Source organism: Micromys minutus (assembly GCF_963924665.1).
Source record: "Micromys minutus genome assembly, chromosome: 20".
Taxonomy (NCBI): domain Eukaryota; kingdom Metazoa; phylum Chordata; class Mammalia; order Rodentia; family Muridae; genus Micromys; species Micromys minutus.
This window is the reverse complement of record NC_137955.1, coordinates 26,187,375-26,214,143: the sequence shown is the minus strand read 5'-3', so window position 1 is coordinate 26,214,143 and position 26,769 is coordinate 26,187,375. Positions and strand designations below refer to the sequence as shown.

At 37.3% G+C, this 26,769-nt stretch overlaps 1 protein-coding gene across 1 annotated transcript in view; it reads left to right on the top strand.

The window, feature by feature from the left end:
* The window catches only part of SPEF2 (sperm flagellar 2), a gene marked incomplete at both ends in the record, with an annotated part of 153,734 nt that overhangs the window by 86,043 nt on the left and 40,922 nt on the right, over nt 1-26,769 (top strand). The window contains 6 exons of the mRNA XM_080933724.1: nt 3,426-3,574; nt 9,468-9,595; nt 9,676-9,814; nt 14,079-14,216; nt 17,930-18,081; nt 22,525-22,705. Of these exons, the coding sequence (XP_080789850.1) occupies nt 3,426-3,574; nt 9,468-9,595; nt 9,676-9,814; nt 14,079-14,216; nt 17,930-18,081; nt 22,525-22,705 (887 nt within the window). The remainder of the gene's footprint in view (nt 1-3,425; nt 3,575-9,467; nt 9,596-9,675; nt 9,815-14,078; nt 14,217-17,929; nt 18,082-22,524; nt 22,706-26,769) is intronic.

Below are 26,769 nucleotides of genomic sequence, written 5' to 3'. Positions count from 1 at the left end.
ACACTACATACATGCAGACAAATTAACCATCTACCAGAAATTACTTAAACAATCAAGCAAATGAATAAATAAATTAGGGAAATATTTCTAAACATGAACTTCAAATCAGATTTAGAAGTCCTTTTATTTACAACAGTGTAGACATGCTATTATTTGGGTGTTTATAACAGTGTCTTCTTCATATAGAAAGTTATACTACTTTACTTCTCAAAATTAAGATTAGTACCATTGACACTGCACACAACTTTTTCTTTATCTCTCAGGCCATAATATCTCAGTTATATGTAAAGTCTCTCTTACACCTACTTTTCTTCTTTCTTCAAATGTATTATTTATTCCTTGATGGTAGCATCATCAACCCATTCCTAGTCTCTAGGTATTAGAAAAAAATCCTTTTGATTTCCTTATGAAATCTTAAAACATTAAAGCTCACATTGATCTTAAAATATTTATTTTTAAACAGTAACTTTAAATTTCATACATATGCATAATATTCTTAATAGTACTTGTATTTTTTCCTTCCTGCCAACTCACCTGCCTCCAAGATATTTCCTCCCCCAATTTATGTCCTTTAAATTTTTTCAATAATACTGAACTAATTCTTTGAGAATTCTTTATTTTCCTCCTATTCACCCATAACTCATATTACATCTACCCCTGCATCTCAATTTCCCAGTTTCATGTCCTCTCCCATTTTATTTTTGCTTTTTTTATTAGATACTTTGTATTTACATTTGAGATGTTATCCCTTTGCCACACCCTGCTCCCATCCCCCCTCATCCTCCAGTTGCCTTCACAAAGGTGTACTCCCTTCTGTTCTCCCTCTCCACCCCATTGCCTGTCATTCCCCTACACTGGGAAAACGTGCCCTCCCTGGAACAAAAGTCTCTTCTCACACTGATGCCAGACACTTCTATCTTCAGCTACATATGCAACTGGATCAATAATAGGTCTCTCAAAGTTCACACAAAAATTGGTGTTTTTCTTTATGAAAGTTTTGGAGGGTTTGGTTGGTTGGAAATATTGCTATCTTCCCATGAGGTTGCAAACCCTTTCAGCTCCTTAGGTCCTTTCTTTAGCAACCTCATTGGGGTTCCTGAGTTCAGTCCGATAGTCAGCTACAAGCATGCTCAGGTGTATCTATATGACTCTAGTATAGTCCCTGAGGGGGCATCTCTGTCTGATTCCTGCCAGTAAGTACTTTTGAGGGTCAGCTATAGTGCTTGGATTTGGTAACTGCATATGTGGTGGATCCCCAGGTGAGGCAGCTTCTGAGCAATCTTTTCTTCAGTCGCTGTTCCTCTATTTGACCTTGCATTTCCTCCCATGAGAGTTTTGCTCTTTTCTAAGAAGAACTGAGGCATCCCGATTTTGGCCTTCCTTATTTTTGAGCTTTATAATGTCTGTGAATTGTTTCTTGGGTATCCGGTCTTCAGAGCTTTCTGGGGCTAGTATCTGTTTATCAGTGAGTACATACCATGTGAGTTCTTTTGTGACTGGGTTACCTCACTCAGGATAATAGTCTCTAGTTCCATCTATTGTCTGTGATTATAGATGCTCTCCTTGTCTCTGACTGGAACTGGTCTCTCCTGTGGATCTGAGGACCTGTAGGCTCAGGAAGGAAATTGCTTCCGGATGTTTGTCTCTTTGCAGGCAGGTAGTGAGTTCTGATTGTAGTGGCTCCATTCTGTCTCAGTGGGCTCAGGTGGGAGAGCTCTTGCAAGGTTTCCCTGCGGGCTCTGCCTTGTGCAGGCAGGTCCTGAGTCTTGATGGCAGTCACTCTGCCCTCTTGCTGGGCCAGAAAAGCCTCTCCCTTTTCTTATTAAAACATAACTGCTATCATACTTCTATTTATCTTTAAATTTATATTTTTATCTTTACCAAAGTTCACATGTAATTACTGTATTGACATAATTCCCTTTGTCCTCCCTAGAATTCTTCCTGTTTACATTTGTTAATTTAAGCATTACTGCAACATATATATTCTTACCTTTGATAGGTTTTCTTGGTTATTTTTACAAATATACAAATATAACCTCTTAAGTCTCTTTTCTATTTCTCTTATGATGTGTTTTTAGGGCTGGCCTAAAAACATCAGACTTGGAACTGGATGACCAGTTAGGAGGCTCATCCCTTGAGAAACCGATTCTCCCTTTTCCAACAGCCCTGCTTCTTCTACAGCTCTTCATTTGGGTGGGGCCTCGTGGGATTTCTCCACACACGTTAACATGTCACATGTCACCTGGTGTCATCGTCATGCAGGTCGAGTCCAGGCTACATACTGTTGAAATCTCATGGGCACAGCTTCCCAGGGCTATGTATAAGGCAGCCTCACAGTTTATGTCTTGTTGTTCTAGGTCTTGTTTTACAATCTTTCTGTCCCCTTTCCCATAATGTCCCCTGAGTATAGGAATTTCACTGTAGATGCAGAATTGATATACAGAGTTTTTTTTTTTTTTTCATTCTAAGCATCATTGCAATAAGGGTAGGCTTCATTAATGATCTCAGATTATCAGTCTTACCACTTCACAGTTACACAGAGTTGGTGTGTGTTCAGTCTCTGATTCTTCACCTAACACTGGGATTCTCTCTCCCTGGTTGTGTTTTTTAGGGCTGTGCTACCTCTAAACTAAATGTCTATCTCTTAGCAAAATGATGCTTTTGCCACTAAAATTAACTAACCATTGTTAACCAATATTTTAAATTCAACCAGTAAAATTACTAACTATATCAGGTACCCACAGAGAACTCAAATGTGATTAAGTAATAATAATAGTTGTAGTAGTAGTAGTAATAATAATAATAATAATAACATCTAACCAGAGCAAGAAATAGCATCATGTTTAGAAATCCCTTTCAACCTATAGGGAATATGAGAAGGTTTCCAAGCTTCAGCTGTCTCTTCTCTTATGTGTCACATCTATAATTTACCTCCTCTAGTTAACCCTCAGAGATGATCCCAAGAGGCACAAACAAGACCCATTTATATTCTAGACATACTCTTTCTCATGTGACATAAGGAATTTAATTTGCCAGTTTCTACAATAGGAAATTAAAGACATTTTATGGTAAATCCTAAATTTTATAAGAGTCACACATGATTAGAGAAGCAAGCCATGTGTATAGTACCAAAGCTGTAACAACAGCCAGACATATGTGAGTTGTTGCGTTCTTTTAAATTACAATACAACTCATTAGTCATAGTAGTAGTAGTAGTTGTTGTTGTTGTTGTTGTAGTTTTGGTTAATGCAGGGGCTACAGCAAATGAGGCATTTTTTCCTTATATTTGAGTTAGTAAAACTACCTGAAGAAGTTAAAAGAGTAATGGGTGCCCTGAATCCCAAAGCAATCATGGACTTTGTCACCCTCAGAAACCTATCCTGTTCACCTTCTGGTACTAGTATGATTTAATATGCATGTTGAAGTTTCTCCTAAAGGAAAAGCACAAGGAGGGAAGCTTCCATTAAAGAAATCACCACTTAGCTCAGTAGATGTGTCACCCACTCTACCAGCACCACCACTAATTAAGCCAGGATCAGAAGAATGGATCTATGTGACTGAGCCTATACCTGAGGTAAGATACCCTAGAATCAATCTAGTAGAATCACTTATCCTGTTTATATCAATTTTTACCACATATGAAACATCTAAAACTCTTGTTGAAGCAATGATTATATAAGTATGAAAAAGCTAAGGTAAGCCTGGAATTGCAGCTCACTGCTCAAGGTCAGAAGATCAGGGATTCAGCCCACAATATTGAAGTGAGGGAAACTGAAAATAAAATCTGGAGACCTATCAGTGACAACATTTCATTTTTCCCCTTGGATTTGAATTTCTGAGTCATACTTTGAAACTGCTCTTGTGTACTGAAATCAAGGAGGTAAATAGCTCCCATGAGTACCAGTTTTGTGCCTAAGGAAAAGCAGAGATGCAGTTTCCTAGGAGAATGACTTCTGTTGGATGCATACCCAGCAAATTTACAGTCAGTGGGTCCTCATGCCTAGTTCCTTATCATAATACTTCCAGACAAAGTTTAACCTCTGGCTTTTTAGAACTGGGAAAAATGTATAAAGCAAACTAAATTAAAAGACAGCTACATGACTCAAAAGCTTGTGATAAGTATGTTAGACAAGCAGTTGCTTCCTGGGCCTGGGGCTTCAAAATATAAGTCAATCATCTTGGGGAAAGCAGATTTTTTAAAAATAAAGATATGGGGATATTTATAAGAAGCAGCTCTATCTTTTTATTCCAGTCTACAATGGTTTCTTACACTGATAAACTCAGCAAAGTCCATCTGTGCCAAACATTTGAGAGCCAAGCCTTGAGCACAGAAGTTGTGTTGCAGCTGTTATTAAACTATTCTAAGGTTGTTGTGTCCCCACATTAGGCTGTAAGTTCTTTGTGGTAGAAGTGCATAGCATAGCTTACTGTATTAAAGGAATCAGACACAGTCAACAGTATATGGCAGATTCTTGATAGCTTCCAGATAAATTAAATAGTATCATCATAAAATTGGAAAATACTTTAATATGAAACACTTAGATGGTCTAATAATGTATTATGTATTTATCTGTTATGTATATATATAATTATGTATGTATATTTATGAATACCACTTAAGAAAACAAGCTACTTTAAATATACACACACACACACACACACACACACACACACACACACACACTCAGAGAGACACACCCACAAAACATTTTCAGAATGTTGTAATTTGTGACAGAAACAAAATTGAAGAAGTCTAGAGAAGTAATACATAATCATTATTTGGTATTTGATTGGGAGCAATAAATCAAAACAATCACTTATCTCTAGGATCCCTCAAAATAAATAACACTACAAATGATAAAAATTAAAGCAAAAATATAATACTGAGCCATGATACAATCTCAAATATATAGATCTTCTGATAAACTTTTGTAGGAAGCAAATGAATCCTGAGGAAAGAAAATGTACAAGTATTTACAAGTATGTCATTAAGAGATCAGAAACTGTACAAAGACTAGGAGAAATCAGAAGGGACATCAAGGAGGAATAAATAAAGACCTGCAAGGGTCTGACTAAGGTCATATAAAGACTAGTTGTTTAGGACAACCCAGGCCATGTAAGCCACTCTAATCCCTTTCCACTCAGGCTTCACTACAGGAGCTGTAGTGCTCACATGCTAAGGACAAAGAAGATACTGACTTCAATTTAGATTTTCCCAAGGAACCGAGTTAACCAGATATCTCTTCTGGCACCTTACTGCCATACTTATTGCATTACTTAGTTTTTATTGCTATGGTAAAACACTATGACCAAGGTAACTCATAAAAGAACATGTTAAATTGGTATAAGTTTTCAAAAGGTTACAGTCCATGATATCAGAGAAAAAGCACAGCAGCAGGTACAACTGAGAACTCCTATCTGAAAAAAACCTCAAACGGTATGAAGACAGCATTCCTGGAATGGTGTCCCTTGAAATCATAATGCCTTCCACTAATAGCGCTCCTCCCTTCTGTATCTTCTAATCCTCCTCAAACAGTTCTGAGAACTGGCAACCAAGTTTCAAACATCTGAGTTTCTTTCAAACCACCACATTCTAGTCTTCCATAGACATGCGGCCACATTGCAGTGCGAAATGACTTTAGTCAACCTCAAAAGTCCCTATAGATTTTCAGTCTTGGCAATAATGAAGAGACCGAAGTTCAAAGTTTCTTCTGAGACTCAAGACAATCTCTTTAACTATAGCTTCCTTGGAAAATCCAAAAGCAAATTACATACTCCCAACCAAAAATTGCATATAACCTTCCATTTCCATTCCAAAATGGAGGAATGTGGGAATAGTGAGAACATGCTATAGCAGATGAACTTCAAATACTGAAGTTCTATATCTGACGTTAGAAGGCTTATATAGCCACGTCCTTCTGTTTACTGTTTTTTTTTTTTTTTTTTTTTTGAGGAAGAAAGGGTTTAATCAGCTTATACTTACACATTGCTGTTCATCACCAAAGGAAGTCAGGACTGGTTCTCAAGCAGGTCAGGGAGCAGGAAAAGATGCAGAAGCCATGGAGGGATGTTACTGGCTTGTTTCCCATGGCTTCCTCAGCCAGCTTTCTTATAGAATCTACGTATACCAGCCTAGGGATGGCACTTCTTTTTACTGTTTTTAATATGCTGCTCTCTTATGGACTTGTTCCATTCTCTGTATTCTGCTCTTCTTGGCTGCATAGCTCCGGCACCTCTAACACTTTGTGGTTACCAGCATGGCTCATGTTTCACTTTCACAGCCTTGTGTGATGGTCTCTCAGGGCTACTTGCCTTTTTAAGACCCATATGCGTAGAGTGCCGCCCTGCACATTGCCTAGGGTCAGTCTTTGTCCTTAACCACAGCTTCATTCCTTGTGTGCCTCCATTAGTCTACAGCCAGAACCATGTGAGTCTGAATGACACATCTAAGTTTGGTGCCCTTTTGGGATGGAGCCCGCCCTCCATGAATCACGTTTGCATATCTTTTTCTCCTTGGTTGCATTTTAAGAGCAGAATATCACTTAGACCTTCCTCCTCCCTCCACGGCTTAGAAGTTTTGCTGGGTGGATCTGCCAGGAGGGCACCCTTCTGATGATCTCAGTGAAGATCAGGCCTTGCCCTGATCTCAAGCACAGACTTCAGCCGTGGTATTCTTTTTTTCTTCAAATGTACGTTTTGTTTGTAGTTCTTCCTAGCTTTCTTGCTTCTTCTCATTGTACCCCTGTCTGAGAGTGATCCCTAACATGAGTACTAGGCTGTCTTGAAATCACCTCCAACAAAAAATTTAGTTCATAGGTTTTTAATTAGTACTCAGATAAACTTTTAGGATAAGGACAGAAAGCATCACCTTTTCCAAAACACCACAGGGATGGCCTGTAATCCACGAAATAACAGTGTCCTCTTTAGTCACCTCTTGATCTAGGCTCAATAATCCACAGGGCTCTCACAACTACTGTCTTCCAAGATCTTAGTTCATGTTTATAATATTTCTATTACATTCAGAAACTATTGAAAGTTCTTCAGCAAGTTTCCTGTTGTAATCTGTTTTCAAAACACAGATTTAGTCAGAAAAAAATGGAAGAAGATCTACTTTTTAGTTCTGAGGATCATTTTAAACACATGGACCACAATTACCCTACTTAAGTTCAAATGTCCTGGTATAAGTCATTTGACCCCTTTGTCCTTACACTCTCTTCACATAGTGATTATGAGGCTCCACTGTTTAGTAAATATTTGTCAGTAGATCTCTATACATCAATACACAAGAGCTGTCAAGAAAACAAGAAACACAAGCACACACACACACACACACACACACACACACACACACACACACACACATACACACACACATCCACAGAGTCATCATCATCTTAAATTCTGTTTATGTGCTGGAACGTTCTTTATATCTACAACTAGAAGTACCTCTAAATAGGCAGACACAAACCTAACCACAGGGCCCCTATGCCTGCTTCTCTTTCTGCTCACCTTAGCCTTTGTTCACATTTCCCTTTCTCTCATTGACAATCTTTCCCAAGCAGCCAAAACAAAGGACTTCCAGAACTAACCAAAACCAAACATTCCCTCTGTCACTGCTGTCACTGCGTAGCATTTAGCAACTAAATAAGTATTTTATACACATACGCTTTTTATGATGCTTTTGCTTTTTCCTACTTACTTACTAATTGGCTTAATTATTTATCGTGTGATAACTATTTCCCCAACAGGATATAAGCTTCACAGCTAGAGACTCTGGTTATTCACTGTAAAATGCCTTTTCCCTAAAGCACGGTTATATAAAGTGACCATCCCCTCAATGGTTCACTTGGGCGAACATTTACGCATACGTAGTAAGGGAAAATCTGAACAGTTTACACTGGTTCTCATTGCACTTTCTGTCTTCACCAACAATACTGGGTCCTAGGATGTTTCTCAAATGGTCACAGGGAAGACATGGGTTCTTCTCCAAAGGCCACATGGAAGGCGAAGATGTAGAAAATACATGAAAGCAATTTCTACTTACAAGGGGAAGAATTTATCCAATGACATAGTGTCTTGAGGTTTTACTGCTATGAACAGACACCATAACCAAAGCAAGTCTTATAAATGACAATATTTAATTGGGGCTGGTTTACAGGTTCAGAGGTTCAGTCCATTATCATCAAGGGGAGAACATAGCAGCATCCAGGCTGGAGTGGTACAGGAGGAGCCGAGAGTTCTCCATTTTCACCTGAAGGCTGCTAGCAGAATACTAGTTTCCAGTCAGCTAGGATGAGGGCCTTTTATTTTATTTTATTTTATTTTTGATGTGTTCCTGGATTCTGTTTACAAGTATATTATTGAGTATTTTTACATCAATATTCATAAGAGAATTTGATCTGAAGTTCTCTTGTTTTGTTGAGTCTTTGTGTAGTTTAGGTATCAGTGTTCCTTCTGTTAAAGCCGACACCCAGTGACACATCTACTCCAACAAGGCCACATAGACTCCAACAAAGCTACACTTCTAATAGTGCCACTCCCTGGGCAGAGCATATAAAAACCATAATAAATAGTTGGCTTGACAGTAAAGGGGGTCTGTGTGAAATGTTATGTTCAATATATCCATAAGATTGGTGGAGTTATTAAAAATCTCTAGTATTTAGAATTTTATAATTGAAGAATAACTCAAATGATTTATAAGTACCTCATGGGTAACTCCTTAGTAAATAAGGAAAAAAAGAATATATAGCAACTTTATATTCAATGTAATATATACTTTCAACTTTAGTTCATTTGTATTGATTTCATATTTGACTGCTTGTTTGCATAATTGAAGGCAATGTAAGTTAAACTTTCTGAGTCACACACTATATCCACAGCAAGTAAAGACTGTCTTGGTTGAAAGCAACTGAAGAAACTTGTTCCCACCATGAAGGAGGAACTCACAGAGTTCTCCAAACATGCTCATTTTCCAGCTGAGGCAAAATATAATAAACCAATTCATTCATTCAATAGTCTTTGAGGACTTACTAGGTCCCACACCTCATGTAATTACAGGGAAAATCTGATCACATTTTCTTGATCATAGTACTGATCAAGACAACTATAGCCTCTGACTAGACCAGGATGATATTCTAGAATAAAGTACAGACAAACAGAATTAATGTTACCCATATTATAGCAACTGGAGTACAGGATGCTAAGACAAAACCTAAAAAGACCTGAGGGTAACCTTGCAAACTAGTTGGGCCAGGGAAGGGTTTCTGGAAGAATAACGTCTGTTCAGAAACATTGATTTGGAACAGGAATTATCTTCTAGTGACAGATGAGGACTAAGATATCTCAAAAGCTGTGTTCCGGGTAGTGGCAGTTGGAACATGATCTTGATAACTAGTGTTCTTTTGACTCAGCTACTCACAAGAATTTTCATTTTCAAATACTGATCTCTGCAATTTACTGTTTACCAGGAACTATCTTCATTTTTAGTTCCTTACTGGGAATTGATAGAGAAATCCTACATAAACAACATCAAAACAGTACTTCGACATCTCAGAGAAAGCCAACACACCATGCTTTCTTATTTATATGAGACTAGGTAAGTAAAATCCCCAAGGGTAGAATTTGGTCACGTTTAGGTAGGCCAAAGATCCATCTTCTTCTCTCCCCTCCTTACAGGACAAGTTTCCAGGAGTTTCTAAGGCGTCCAGATCACAAGCAAGATTTTGTATCTCAGTGGCAGGCTGATTTCAACTCTGTTCCTGAAGACCTATGGGAAGATGAGGAAACCAAGGCTGAACTACACCAAAGAGTAAATGTAAGAACTGCAGTGACCTTCTGGGACAGGGTTACCCACAGTTTCATTTCTCCATCTGTACCCTTCATCTTCTTTGCATCTTCAGGGATGGAAGCATAGATTAGAAATATAGTGATTCGAGACATGGCCCAGTTATTGGTAACTCCACAAGTCATGGAATTAATTGTATGTGCTACCATACCCAACCTAGAATATCCCGAGTACTAGCTAGCTGCTTTCCAAGATCAGAGGAAGTGTCTATAAAAGATATCACTATATTCATTTGTGTAACAGACATATCGCCAAGCTCTACCTCAGAGTTCATCACTTGTTGAGAAAATATTAGAGCATTTATTATGTCCACAGGACTAGGGTTTAATAGTTGAACATACAGTCTTTGACTCCAAAATATTTCTAGGCTGGTAACCAGGAGGCAGAATAATCAAAGAACAGTAAACCAGTAAGGTGAGTGTGTTGTGATGTTTGTATGTTTTTAAAATCTATGATGGCATCAAGAAAACAGGCAAGAGGTTGAAGCACTTCTGTAACTATTTTGCTTGCTGTGGATGTGGAAATCCTACACACAGGATAGTTGAATGGACTGAGAGCCAGAATGCTGGAGTGAAGGCCATGCATACACAGAGGAAGGTTAATCAGTTACAGAGGAGAACAAAGGCATAGAGATCACAATCCTTCATGGGCATGGAGACTCTCAAAGTGAATATAGGTGAGAGGTTACTGATGAGGTCGGAGAGATTGTAGGGGACCATACGACCTAAGGTCTCAGGTCATTTTATAGTAAAGACAGAAAACATAATTGTATAGTTTTAAATGCTCCTGTAAGGAAGCAAAGATCATGAAGACTAGTTGGGAAACCAGTCATAATCTCTCACAGAAACAGCAAGGCAGCCTGGTGGTCTGGATGACAGAAAGGTGCCAACAGCTTTCATGAAGAGGTGCTCACCTTTTACTTGTTCTTACGCATTTCTCAAAATAATGCTTCTAGGTAAATCCTACAACTGCCTTTTGTTTCTGTCTCCTTCCCACTGTTCATAGAACCAGCCTTAAAGTCTCTCTCCTCTATGTTTCCTCACAGATGATGGCTGTTGGAGGAGAAGGGGAATCTGGTATCTGTTAATGTCATTCATCCCATTTTCTAAATCCAAATTCACCACACATTTATTGTAGATAAATTAAAGCATGAATAGAAATTAGACTTATAATGACAATTCTATAATCCCTACTAACAGTAGCTATTGTTATTACCTAGGTAAATGCAAATATACCTACCATTCTTAATTATTTAAAAAAAAAAAACCACACACACAATAGACATACAGCTTTTCAACATTTTCACTCATCAATACAAAATGTTTTCTTTGTGAATAAAAATTCATCTACAACAATTTTTATGACTAAAGGTATGGTTAATGAACTTTATTATTATTTGCTGCAAAGGCTTCAACTATGAATCACATTTCACTAACAAATTTTATGAACCAATTTTAATATATAACTTTGTGTCAATTTAATATAAAATTATGTCATAATATTTCAACCAGTTACATACATATTTACATAATTAATAATTCACAATTTTCTTGGGCTAATTTATAAGACTACAAATAAAAAGTTAAAATACTTGAATGAAAGATTATGCTTATGTCTAAGATCTTGGTGATATATTAAAAACTTACAAATTATTATTTTCAATTTAATTTTAAAATTAACAATAGAGAGTTCAATTTTACTTGAAATAATAGGTTATAGGAATGGATTCAATAGTAATTATATTAAAGTTTTACATTTTTAGCAAATTAATGAGTAAAGATATAAATGTTTTCTTAAAATTTGCATTTCTTCCTTTTTTATTTGAAGTTAGCTATTCTTTCCCATTTAATGACCATTTATTTTTACTTTCTCTGGATCCTAATTGTGATTCCTACTTATTCTTCTGCTGAAATGTGCTCTTTTTCTTATTGACTGATTTATCTTCTTTATATATTATGGATAAATATCATTCATTCATAATGTTTTGTAAATATATTCCAAGTTTTATGTTGGCTTATTTAAAGTGAGTTTTTATGCAGAAAGTTTTAGTATTTCTATAAGTAATTTAGAAATTTTTATTATATTGTCTTTTATGGCCAATTTTAAAATACTCCAACCTAATATTAAATATAGCTTCACCATTATTTTTACTATTTTTTATAATTTCACATTTTACTTTTAAATATTTAAAATATGTAACTATGATGTGGATGTCATTTTAATGTTTATAGAAAGCTAGGCAGATATTTTAAGATGTTCCTGAAAGATGTCAGCATTAAATTACAGAAATATACATGTTTGTAATTAGTGAGTTTATTTACTTTGTTTGATTGTTTTTCTGTATACATAAAAGAATATAAATAAACATAGCTTCAAAAATAATATAGAAATTAAACTTGGAAGAAGGAGAACAAAATTAATGAGAATAAAAACATACCTCGACTACTTAGCAAATAAGAAAATTAAACATTAAAATTAAATTATCAACCCATATACAAAGACATTGCTAACAAGAAGAGGAGAGTAGGAGCAAGCCAACACATATCTTCTGAGTAAACTTTTGTTATTAAGGTGTGTGCATAGAACCCCTCATCAAATTGCTTCTCCAAGGAAGCTAGGACCCAAAGTATGGTTTCTACTTGAGAAAGGCTCGATATGTTTGGACATAATAAGCCTCATCAAAAATACTACAAGACTTTTAAACAGTGGAATCTCAGCAGTACATGGTAGAAGCCTCCTTTCATGCCTGTGAAGAACTAATGTTAGGTTTGGGATAAGGCTAATATACATCCATTTATTTATTTGTTTATTTTCAAGGCAGGGTTTCTTTGTGTAGCCCTGACTGTCCTGGAGCTCTGTAAACTAGGCTAGCCTCAAACCTGGTTCTACCAGCTACTGCCTCCCAGTTGCAGAGATTAGACATGTTACCTCACCGGGCTTCACACCCATTTTTTTTAAAAGTGGTATAGGTAATGTTTGTTGAAAAACCAGCTCTACCATTTTATACTTTTGTATTTTATAGATATGTGATCTTTGAAAATGAAACTTTAAAACTACTGCAGCTCAGACACCTCTGTCCCCTTTCCACACAACAAATGTTGCCATGCTGATTGTACAGCGCAGCAACCGGCACTTCTAAATGCTCAGCATTCACTACTTGCGGGCACTCTCTTATTTTATCCACACAGCAGTAACCCTAGGTACTTACCAGTAACAATCCCATTGTATAGCTGAAGAAATATGGCCAAGAGTTTAACACGTTAAGTGGCAGTGCCTAAACTCCTCATCAGACTACTTCTCCAAGGAAACATCATCAGACACACGAAGACAGAAGGACAAAATGTCTTCAGGGCTATCTATTCCTAGAAACAGGATGACAGCCACTTGAGATCCTAAAGTACTTTCTGTCTTGACTCTTCTCTTACTTCATGTCACTTCTGGAGCATAACTTAGTGCCGCTGCACATGACTCGAGCTCAAGGATTCGCATCCTAGCTTTACCACTTACTCACCCGAGGAAAGTGCCTTCCCTAGGACCCAGTACCCTCTTATAAAATTAAAGATAACAAATGAGCTCCCTAATGTTGCCTACAGGCATTTAATGGGTAATCCAATATAATATGCCAAGAACACATTTAAGAAGAACTCAATACTCAGAACCAGTACAATCCTGGCATACTTATATATAAATTATAAAACAAATAAGACATGCCCACACTATAGGCCTATGACTATGTGTAAATATGATGTTATACATTATCCCATTCCCATTCTTCCTTACTGGTCACAGCCCAGTATGCTGCTGAGCTGTTGTTTGATCATCTCATTATGAACATTTTTTTTTTCCTCAAACAATGTTGTAGCTGTGATAAGTAACAAATTCATGTCCTTATTTCAAACGAAAGAGTGTGCTTTCCCCCCCACCAATAATAAATGCTTTTGTTTTGTTTTCTTTTTAAGTTCATATAAAGTGGTATTCAACCAAACATGGTGAATAACAAAGAAACTAGCACACAAATAGGACCAGCCATGAAAAAAATGTGATAGAAATGGAATTGTGAGACTTGTGGGCCTCTGACCTGAGAGAACAAGAGATCACCCTCCGAATAAATGAATCTAATACACAAACTTGTCAGGCGACATCTCCAGAAGCAAAGGCTCTCGGGTGCATGACACTGAAGTTGTACAGAGCACAGTTCTCAAGCACAGCCAACACTGTTTCTCTTTTCACTCAGGATCTGCGAGACCGCCTGTGGGACATCTGCGAGGCGAGGAAGGAAGAGGCAGAGCAGGAGAGGCTGGATATCATTAATGAGAGCTGGCTGCAGGACTGTATCGGAATAACAATGAATCACTTCTTTTCCCTCATGCAGGTATGAACAGCCAGACACAGTGACACAGACTCTGTTTGCAACTTCATTCCTCAGGGACCATGTCCTTGGGGAATGTTGGGGGTCCACTTAAGATGGCTTTGCTCAGACCATCCTGTGTGGTATGCATTCTCTACCTGGTACGCACTCTGGCTTGCCAAGAAAAAATTAGCTAACAAAACGTGTTTTCTTTTGTTTTGTTTTTATCCCAGCCAAGCTACCACATAGACATTGCATCTCAAGCAGCTATTCACTCACTCTGCATCCCTGTATAAGTTCTGAGAGACTGCAGAGATGCTTCTGAAAGTGGGGGATATTTACCTGATGAGACTCAATATTTAAAGTTGACCACAATGGCCAAGGAAATTAGCTCTACCAACATTTCTGGGCTATATTACAACCAGGGGTACCATTGCTGGGACCTGGAGAGAAAGAACAGACCAGCCTTTAGCTGTTTGATCTCTCCAGACAAAATAATTATAGATGCAGATTTTGAAAGCTCAAGGGTTGATGCAGGATGAGGGAGTGAGTTTGCTTGAAAGTTTTCAAACTTTTAATTTTATGTATATCTGTGTGCCAACGTGTGGTTTTGTGCACCTGCTAAGTGCCTGTCTAGATGAGAAATTAGTTTCCTTCCATCACATAGAAGTCCTGAAATGCTGTCTGCCATAAGAAGTACTTTAAAACAAAAGTTTTCAGATCTTGAAAATGTTTACAATGGACCAGTTTCCTTAACATTGAGGGAGACCAGGGGTCCAGAGTCTGAAAGAAGTCTGTCTAAAATTATTGATGTTTAGGAGATGGCAAAGCTGTCATGGCCAAGCTTTGTGTACTTAATTTTTGTTAACAGACTAGTAGTTCATGGGGATAATGGAAGGGGAGTCATTTTTCATTATAACTGTTTAACCTAGAAGGTACCTATGAAATGATAAATTATCTCTGGGGATATTAGTTAGACATCATAGGTGTTCGGCAAATCTCTTCTGAACAGTTGATCCATCAACTCTAGTAGTTTTAGCCTTTGTATCAGACAATCCCTGCTCCAAGGGCAGGTCTGAAAAGTCAACAGAACCCTGAAGAGCAGAAAACCCTCAGGAATTAAATTAACTCCCACCTTATGATTTTTCTTTTCATAGTTTCAGTTGCCTTCACTTAACTACAGATGTGTGTGTGTGTGTGTGTGTGTGTGTGTGTGTGTGTGTGAGTGTGTATGTGTGTGTGTGGTGTTTGTGTCTGCTTTTTTGTTCCTGTTTTGCTTCTTTGTTAAACTATTGATATGCCCATTAATTTATTTGACAGATTCATTAATTTATTTTTACTGTCTTAGATTTTTGAAACTTTTTCCACAATGAAATATGCAGTTTAGAGTAACTTAAATCCAGGTCCCTGACCGTCTACTCATATGGCTTAGAATAACCTGTCTCATAGTCTTTAGGAAAAAGCTGGGTTGTGGGCCAAACATGATGAGGTAAATCTTTGGCTACCTCGTTTTGCACCAATCTATTGTCCCACCTCACTTGAGATGGGTAGGAAGCATCTTAGGATGTTTCTTCATTGTGTCCACACTATATTCTCCCTGCTCATCATTTGCTTGGTATCTATCCAGGTGATAGAATCATATACTTTTTGAAGTGGTCTTGAAGTGGTTTTGTTCAAGTAGCCCTTGTATTGGTTTCTAATGGTGTGTTGTGATGCCTAAACAATTCAGTTCCTGTTCTTTTGTGGCATGGACATGACAATCATCTTATATCCATACCAACAAAATGAAATATAGTACAACCAATTCTTTGAAAGATTCTACCTTCATATTAGTTTCATTATAGTTGTTATCAATATTCTATTATTTATTCCTGGTGTGTCTAATTCAGACATTCTCAAATAGATACAAATAAACAGAAATGAAGCATATTAAAGCATATTAGTCAAGTATTAAATAAAGAGCTTAAAGTATATTCCCTATTGATGAAGAACTATATTATAGCTACATGGTAGGTTTAAAGAAATCAGGCTACCTTAAGAAGGAAAACTATGAAGGGATGTTACAAAGTGGGTTGTGAAGATAAGATTGATTTTAAAGTTTCAACCAAAGGACAATACTGAGACATTATTAAGCACATTATTAAGTCTATTAAGGTGGGTGCTCAGCTCCCCATGCATTATTTACACCTAGGGCTAGGTAAAGTGCCCACCTGGCTGAAACTCATTTGAGCAGAGCTCAAGGTGTAAGTTTGAACACATAGCAGGAAAATATTGTAAATAGGTCTTAACAAATGCCTATGGAAGAAGCTATTGCAATTCAGTGATGAAGGCTTATCAGATGTTCATGAGTTACTTTCATGAGTCAGAGCCATAAATGACTTTTGTGGAATAGTATGATTGTAATGGTTCATTAATATATAGATTTGGGGTTCTTATTCTAATATATTGAACCAACAAAGTAAACTCAAACAGCAGAATACATCCCAGCCAATACTCTCAGAGATGTCTAGGAGAACACAGAAAACTATGACAACATAATCATGCTAAAGGTTCTGTTGTCATCCTCATTTCATAGATAAGGAAACTGAGGCAAATTGGGAAGGCACTATCAACCCAACACTCCACCTAGTAAGTGAAAGGAACTGAGTGTGACCACAGTCAGTCCTGAAACACGACTAGCTCAACAACATTGTCCAAATAGTTCAGCTTCACAGGTAAGAGACAGCTTTGGTACTACTCAATAAACCTTATCAAGGCCAGGGGAGGATGTGCTGGAGAATCACTCTCAGTTCAGCACGGGGAAAAAGAACATAGATGGGATGATGCACAACCACACACCACTGGGGCAGCTTATATTTTGTCCAGGATGCTCAAAATCAGAAGCTGTAGTGTCTGTCAGGAACTGAAAAAGTCGCCTGTATTAGCTCAGAAACTGCTAGATAATCACTGCCCAAAACGGGTTTCATAGAAACTTACCTTCCAAGCTGCTCCTGAAAACACTGTCATTACACAAGTGTCTGAAAAAAAAAAATGCTACATAATCCTTCTTTCTTCAATCAAGGAAAAATCGTGCCCAGCCCCTGTGTGTTGCCAGGGCAAACCTGCACTGACTGGGAGTCAATACATGCATGTGACTATCTGCTGATCGTTTATTTCACAGCCAACTCCTCCGCACTGCTCTGGTTCTTCAAGGCCTCTTCCAGCATTTCCATAGAAGAGCAGGGCAGAGACGGCTGGAGAGACGTTAGGAGTCATGTCTACCCTGTTCACATGAAGCAAGAAACAAACACCTGCTGAGAGAATTACTGTTCGCTCTGTGTGGGGTTTTCCACAAATAGTTTGTATTGTACCAGAGGAACAGAACCTAGTGTGATTTTATTTTGGTCTACTATGTGTAGCATTTGTGGCACCCCATGATAGCTGAATTATTGTTAGGACAAGGAAGTCAGTTCAATGGTTAAATAAAGCACCTCTAAAACCAATTATTAATAAGTATAGCCCTGTCACCTGATTAACTGGAAACACACTCAGTAAACACAAAAAGTGCAAGGTCATTTGCTTTTTAAAATAATTATAAAAACTTTATGCACAAAGAAATAACCCTGGCTCTTTCTAGAAAATTACTTTTAACCAATATTTCTTTAAAAATCTATCTATTGTATACATACATATTATGGAAAAACATAGAGAGTAGTCTGATCTTATTTGGGCATTGATATCCACTTTCTGTATTAAAGGCAGAAGTGAACCGTTTCCAAGATACAAAAAGACTCCTTCAAGATTATTACAGAGCAATGGAATCCAAAATCCCACTGGAAGACAGTAAGAAGTTTACTCGAATACCACTGGTTCAGCTTGATAGTAAAGAACTTTCAGAACAGCAGCTCAGGTAACGCAGATCACTGTGTTACACTGGGATTGCTTTGAACATACAGTACTGCGTTTCTTAATTTTCTTAATTATTAATTATTCTCTTGGGAATGAAAATCCCAAAATATTCTGAAACATTGAACTGTTTTTAATTACTCTGATGTGATATTAACTTGACATAATATGATTGTTTATCTTGTTAGTAACTAACATTTGATCCTTTGATTATAAAGGTAAAGTTTGTTTTATGTCATTTTCTACAAGATTTTGCTCTGGATATCAGTATATCAGTTCTGTACTGAGAAATATATTTGGTTCCAAAGATCTCTAGTAAGGGATTAGGAATGTAAATGAAAGAACTTGATTCTGTGTCTGTCTGTCTGTCTGTCTGTCTGTCTGTCTGTCTGTCTCTCTATCTCTCTCTCTCTCTCTCTCTCTCTCTCTCTCTGTGTGTGTGTGTGTGTGTGTGTACACGAGTGTGTGTGACACAGAGAGAGAAAGATACACACACATACACACAGAGAGAGAGAGAGAGAGAGAGAGAGAGAGAGAGAGAGAGAGGGAGGGAGGGAGGGAGGGAGAGGGAGAGGGAGAGGAAGAAGAGGGAGAGGGAGAGGGAGAGGGAGAGGGAGAGGGAGAGGGAGAGGGAGAGGGAGAGGGAGAGGGAGAGGGAGGAGACAGAATTGTTGGAGAGGATTGTCATTCTTCTTTTATAGACAAGGAAACTGAGCAATAGTAAAGCTCAGCAGTATATGATCGTGACATCAGCAGTATATGATCATGACATCAGGAAACTGAAATCTATTAACAACCAAACATCAGATTACTGCCAACAGAAATGGGAACTTAGTCTAAGAATGAATACAGATTACATTTTTAGCCAAATAAATTATCTGCAATAAAAAACAGTAAATTATTATAAAGTTAATAGATGAGGTCAGGGGAGGGAGGACAATAACTCAGACTCTGAGGGGCTGTAGAAGATAAAGAAGATGTCATAATGAAGGGTAGGGCAGGGGAGTGGTAGTGATCCCTATGGTGTGGTTTCATCATTAAATGCTATGATCTGGTTTTACTTTGTTTCTGTGACTTAAGAAAAAGCACTTGAAAACAGAGTTCAAATTATTGAGGTATAAATGTGTTATTTAGTTTCAAAATATAAGAAAAACTAAAACAGTATTTTCTGGTGATCATTAAGCAGGGCATGAGAAAATAGAAAACTCAATATAAAAATGAAGGTACTAGCAGAATTTAGATTTCCAGAACAATATGTAGACACCGAATGCTATGTTTGAATCTCCAAGAATATGAGCTCTATGCAACTTATATTGAATGAAAAAATCTTTGCCTAGGGCCTTGCTCAGTAAACATAAGTATAAGAGTTGTATAAACACAATATAGCATAATGAATTTATTTTGAAACCAGATAGCTCTGGTTCAAATCCTGAATCTATCACTTACTAATGCTTACCAACTAAATTTAAGTAAGATAACATAACTTGCTTCTCTGTCAAGCTACCACAACTCAATGTAAGCCTCAATTTCCATTCTAGTAAAAGTGAGGTCATTGTGAGACTCAAAGAAAATAGAATCAGCAAGGTATATGAGACCTTGTCTGGAAATTGCAACTCTTAAAAATCTAGTCCCCAAACTCTCAATAAAGGATGGCATGTTTTCCCTTTATTTGTTTATCTCCCCTTTGCTCCAAAAATAACTTAAGGCATCACTCCATTAATTCTGCAATGATCTAAGGTCCATTTGCCCATGCTTATATCCTTCTATCTAATATTATATTTCGGTCAGACCCACATATCATAGTATAAATACACAAAAGGGTGAGCATGTACCCTCTTCCTGTCCCAAGTAATAGCACTGAGCAAGCTGCTAAGAAAAATTTGAAATTAAAAACAATAATGAAGACCAGTGGCAGTAGGAACCATTAGAATCACCAAAAGTGACCAAGTTTTAGTGTCTGGAGTGGCAGTGCATTCTGTTCTTAGCACATAAAAGCAAACCAGGCATAATGGGGAAGCTATTAATGCTGGCTTGTACAATAAGCCCGTAGAAGAACAGACAGTTCTTATTTTTTCCAGAGCAACGTTGTACCAATCTCAACCTCAAATCACTGCTGTGGCAAAACCACTGGGATAGTTAGTCAGGACGCCAACCAACCCACCACCCAGTCAACCACAATCTGTAACATGCAGAAAGAACCAAGGGAAGTGTTAAGTAGTTGTACATACCTTTTCTGCCTTATTCCTTCCAACATCCCTAAAATAACAAGAACGGCAGCAATACAATATTTTCATAGTAACAGTTGTGTTTGTGGAGAAAGAATGAGACACGATGACAACCACAATAATAACGTTTGTATTTTTCTAACAAGCAAGGCTTAGGAGTTCAAGTGCCATACCTGATTTCATAACTCAAGATAGTGACAGAACTACCAATGAATGAATTCTAAGCCCATCTTCCTCAATTACCTATAATTTCAATATAGAGCTTTTATGTATGCATGTTTGTTCTCACTTCCACACCCCCTTTCTGTTTTACTGATTAAATTTGCTTTTAGGCAGTGTCACATGCTCGTAGTTCTGATTACTATCACTATCCATCTCTCAGCTCCCTCACACTGTAGCCATCCCTCCCATGATGCAGAGACTCATTGGTTCTCAAGGTGCTTCCTTGAGTACCATGGATAAGCACTGAACCCTAAACATGACATTTCTACCATACCTTCCAAGGCCCAGGGAATACTACAGAAGGACTGAGAGGAAAGAATGTAAGAGGCAGGAGACAGAGAGGCTACAAAATGCTACCACCAGGACATGATGTGCCATTGCCAAGACAAGCCCATGGGAGCTGCAGTTGCCTGTACTGGGTCTGAACAAGACCACACTTAATCATGGGTAGGTTAGGAACTCAATCATGCCTTACCTTTTTTGCTGATCTATTGGCAATTGATGGATTCTACAGGAGGAACAGTCATTCTCTTCAACTCTGTGACAAACAGTAATCCTCCAAGCTCCAGTGGATAATTCAAAACCCATGGCTATACAGATAGATGATTCTGGTTAAAAATCAGTGGGTCATAAACCCAAAATCTTTTTTAAATGATATGCCATGACTACTGCCTCCCAAGGCAAGGTGTTATGCTATGTAAAATGTCTAGAGATGATCACTTATATGACCTTATTGAAACTTGAATGGCTTTGATTTAGCAGCAATTTGTCATTAAAATATAATTTAATGTGTGAATGCATTTCAGTGGATTGCATTTATAGTTATGGTAGATTGTAAGAGTTCCAAGTACTGGGTTGTAGTTACTGTCCTAATAATAGAAGTTAAATTGCTTGAGATAAATGACCAAAGCATAAAAGGAAAGCATTCATTAAATTAGGGGCTTCACTATAGTTTTAGAGGGTTTCTCCTTGACTATCCTGGTAGGAAGTAGACAGGCATGGTGCTGGAGCAGTGGCTGAAAGATACTTACCCTGATCTGCAGAAAGTAAGCAGAGAAACACTAGTCCGGACATGTGTTTTTGAAACCTCAAAACCCAACTTCACACCTTCTACAACAAACCCATAAATACTCCAGCAACCCTGTCCCAAATTCCTAATTGTCAAACAGTTCACCAGCTGAGGATTAAGCATTTAATTATATGACCCTACAGGGGGCGTTCTCATTCCAAATACCACACACTGTGAAAATCAGTGTGTTAAATTCAAGAAAGTTTACTTGATGCTTCCAAACAAGAGCAAGCTAGTTGTTTTCTGGAGCTCACAATTATCTTTCTAAAGCACTGTTCCAGACCCCTGCTTCCCTGTGCTATAAAAACAAATGCTATTCTTGCTGTTGATACTTGTTCTCTTGTTAAAATATCAATCAAGTCATCTTTGGAGTTATTTTTTTCTTAATTTCTTCTCCAAGCTGTATATATTTCTCACCAGAGTATTACCCCAATTACAGCATCATCACCTCTGTTTAACAACCCCAGTCAGATTTATATTAGTTCCATTTTTCATGTCAGGATGCCAAGTGATACTGATCATCTTGAATAAGTTTCATTAGGTTTCATTAGTTGAATAAGTTTCATTTCACTTCAGCCATTCTGATTTACCCTCATGGAAAGTGTGTACCCTAGAAATATGACAAGAATAATCTGTCTTCATAATCCCTGTTATCTAATACTCCTATTTTAATTATTGGAAACTAAATCTGAAAAAAATTCTTATTGTTTCTTCTGTGAGCTTCTTTTCATTAATGAGCTTCTATAGACCATATCAATGTAAACGCAGCATTTTCCAGTCATATCCCCTTCAATCAGTTCTAGGAAAACTTTGGAAATGTGAATTAAAGCAACAAAACAAGACAAAAAAAAAAAAGAACAAACTAACACAGTCGCAGAAATAGAATTGTTTTAAATGAAACCCTTATGCTTATTTCTTCTTTTCCCTAAAGAATTCCTCTAGTTCCTCGAATATCCAGTTCTCCAGAAAATGTTACCACCAAACCAAAGGCAAGAGCATTACTGAAGGGCATATCCGATCCCCCATTAGAAGTTCTGGAAGCCAACTTTGAAGTAGATGAGAGGATAGTACTGGAAACCTGGCAGCAGGCTTCGTTAGCCATTTCCAACATGGTAAGCAGTGCCTACATTGGCATTTCTTGTCAACTATTTATGCCGACTATTTCTGTGGCATGATTGGTAACATCATTTAAGGGTAACATTTATATGACAGCCATAGTCTTGGTGTAAAATGATGCATGTCTTTCAGATATTATTAAAGGGTTTGTTAAAGGATTATATTTCCTGAAAGAAGTAGGAAGTTAAGAGATATAGTCACCAAGTCTTTAAAATTATGTAAGAGGGGAGGCAATGCGTAGATTCATTTCAGTGCTAAAGTATGTAGCAAATACAGAGGATTAAAGGTCAGAAGAATGTTAAGGAGGGTACAATGGCGGCCCTGTAGAAATCACACCCTTGTTGACTGTGACATGTGTAACTCTGTGCTGGACAACTTGGTCACCTAATAATGAGGTCCAGCATAGCCAGATTTTTTATTTCCTAGGTAAAACAAAAATGTAATGTCTCTGGATTTTTAAATTTTTTAATGTGATACTATTGCTTTTGATTTTAATGTGTGGGATATGATTCATAGACATACCATACAAAGTCAAGAAAGAAAACACAAAACCCAATTAGCCTATTTGACCTCCCAACTTCAAACTGTCTGCATGGCATTTTTTTCTAAATCATTATAATACTTTACAGAGGACAACTAAGGCCAACTTAGAAAGGTACGTAGACTTGGGTGGTTCTTGTAGTATATGTCTTTGAAACTATTAAATGAGTCTCATGGAAAATTTAAGATGAAAAACCTGTCTAGTGAATTGCACATCTTGTTTGGGGATAATCTTTACCTATAATGAACTTTTTAAAAATTTTACATTGAGTTTGTTTAATATATTTTTTACTATCTCTATTTTAAAAGCCTCACAATGTCATCCATTTTTTAGTTTTTGCCTAAAACTAAACAAATAAATAAATAAGGTTATTTTGTGTTATTTCCAAAAAGGAAGAAAATTAAATAATTCAAAAAATATGAAAGTAGATGAAATATTTGGGACAAGCAATAAAAAGCACATATCAAGATAATAGATCCAAAATATATCTACAACTAGCTAATACTTTTAAAAGATACAAATAAAAATAATTATCATTAGGTTGTTTAAATAAACAAATAACCAAAGGGCTAGCTAGGTGACTCACAGGGTAGAGGTGCTCACTGCCAAGCCTACCAGCCTGGGTTTGATCCTTAAAACCTATACGGTGAAAAAGAGAACTGACCCTACAAGTCATCTTCTGATTTCCACACACACCATGGTACATACATATTCATACATACACATACATACATACACAGCAAATGAACAAATTTTAAAATAATATTTTCATCTTTAGAAATGTATCAGTTTCATATACTTATATAAAGAATTTCAGTTGTTTATATTATCCAGTTTATAGCCTCTTTCCCCCTGTTGCCAGCCTTCTTCTCTAGGAGGCTCCCTCCTAACTCTCTTTTGTTTGTAGCCCAACTACAGTTCAGTCTGAGTTAGTTGACTGGAGGTGGGTGAGGAGTTACTCAGCCAAAGCAAGGGCTGCTTGTCTGGGGCTGCAACCCTGAAGAAAGTGCCACCCTCTTGTGACAAGCCACATAGACCCCTATATATCCCATGATGAAATGCTTCTGGCCCACTCTTGGGCAACTGTTGTGTAACTCACCATGAATGCAATTGGTCTGTCACATCCAGAAGACGTCACCTTTTCTGCACATCTACAGTTCTTCTACTCTGTGCCGTCTCTTCTGTGATGTCCCTGGACCTAGTAGAAGGGTGCTATTTTAAAATAACACAATGTGTATAAGATACAGACATGTTCTCTTATTACTATTGTAAGTGGATTATGCTATGGCCATTTCCAGAGTCACTATAGAGTCTCAAACCTTGATGTAGATGCCCAGAGACTGTGTCTGTCCTGCTTCGTCTGGTCATTACTCCCTTATCAGCCTTCTGACTGAGAGGATCAGGCTTGCTCACATTCCACTGCACCATTACAGTACCATCTCAGCATTCCTTTTCCTTCCAATATGTACCTCCTTCTTGTACTTGCTTAGATGCTCTGAGGTTTCATTTGTTTGGTTTGTTTTTGTGTCATTAAAAGCTAGTTGATGCTTTTGCTTATGGACTTTTCCTGAAGTCCCTGCCTTCTATGCTCATGAGTCATGAGCTCTTCTTATCCTTGTAGATTCTAATGTTTCTCCTAATGACTTGGCTCATTATAGACATGCCCCCTCCACACCTCTCTCCATGTAGATGTTTTAGAAAGTATAAATACAGTTCATTCGCTAGAAATATACTTTAAAGTGCGTATTTTTCTTTTGTACTTAAAACTGTGTCATAACAAGCATAGGAAAGTTATCACTTACTATCATTATTAATCTAGATGATGAGTTATATATGAACTGGGATTTTATATGTTGTAATCGAATTCTATAAATATAATGCCATATATGTAAAGGCAGAACAAAAAAAAAAATAGTTATTCATGAGTTTAGCACCAAAACCATTGAATGATTAAACTGTGACTTGTTAGAAAACAAACATTTTAAAAGAATTTTTAGTTCCAAATGAGAGAGGTGTGACTCAGAAAACAGATACAGGTAAACAGTTCCAAATGAGATTGGTGCAATTGAAATGAACTGCACTGTGATTCAGCCTTTTCCTAAGGAGCAATTTTGCTAACAGCTACTCATTTTGTATGCTATGTTAATTTTCAGCAAAACTTTCTAATTGATAGGTAGGTAATGATTTCAGAGAAGTCGTATTTAGCACCTCCAATGTCAAACCATTATGTTGTGAAGTCCTTAATAGCCTTAGAAGTGACTTTAAAGAATATATTCTAAATTTTGCTGATTTTTGGAAGAAATCTAGAGGTCTTTGAGAAAAGTGGACAAAAAAAACCTGTTAATGATAAGCATTGCCTTCATCATCATCACAAGGTCATTTGCCAAGGAGATAAATCAATTTTAGAGGAAATTGCTAACATATACTACTTTGTAAGAACGAATTTAAAAGAATGAATTGCTTGCAATTTAAAGGGGCATGTTGTTTAACAATCATGCTTTCAACTTTACCGAGAACTTGAAAGTACAGTAGATAGCACGAAATACATTTTTATCAAAAAGTCATCTGTGGTGAGGGAAAAAAAAATCAAAAGCACGCCAACCAAGTTGGCTTTTTCTATGTAGCTTTACTGGATCTCTCAAGAGCTGCTGGCAGATTGTCCTGTGACATACTACAATTAAAAAAAAAATCTATCAGTTAACATTGTCTTCCGCAAGGCCTACAAATAGGCCTGAGAGTATAGAAGCCCATTAGCAGGTGATGAGGCTTAATGTTCATGGAGAAATTGAAGACTGTTATATGCTGGGCCATGAGGCATGAAGTATATGTCAGGAGTCTGGAAAAGGCAGCAACTTACCAGCCTTTGGCAAACAAAATTGCAAAGGCCTTTGAAGAAGCTGGTCCTTCTCGATATTTTTATATACGTTTCTCCCTTACTCTTTTTCATTTTCCTCATTCAGATGGTGACTGGGAGCCCTGTAAAGTTGCATCTCTCCTCAGTGTGAGGGCAGAGTTTCCCCATCTGCGACTAGCATGGAATTATAACACATCTACAAACAAAACATTTCTGGTGGAAAGAGAGAACCTAATAGAGACACAGAAAATCAGAGGGTAGAAGAAGCCAGGGACTATGACATTACCCTGGTAGTAAATATTATGTCCATAAGCAATGGTTTTTCTAGGATGGTGTTAAGAGTTAGAACGGAAAACTAAGAATAAAAGTGTCCATGATTCAACTGATATAGAGCCTATACTCTCCTGAACTGGCTTTAGGGACATGAAAATTGTATCTCATGTCATCTGTAGGGCACAGACACAACATGTAAACAGGCATGCTTTGTTATGTTGCAACTTCATAGGATAATATTTAATTAGGATTAAAATATAAAAAAGAATCCATAGAGGGTTGATTAAATTAAGGTTTAAGAAAATGTGCTGGTTGTTTTTCTGTAAACTTTATAGAAACTAGAGGCATCTCAAAGGGGGCAATATAATTTGGGAAACTGTCTTTATCAGATT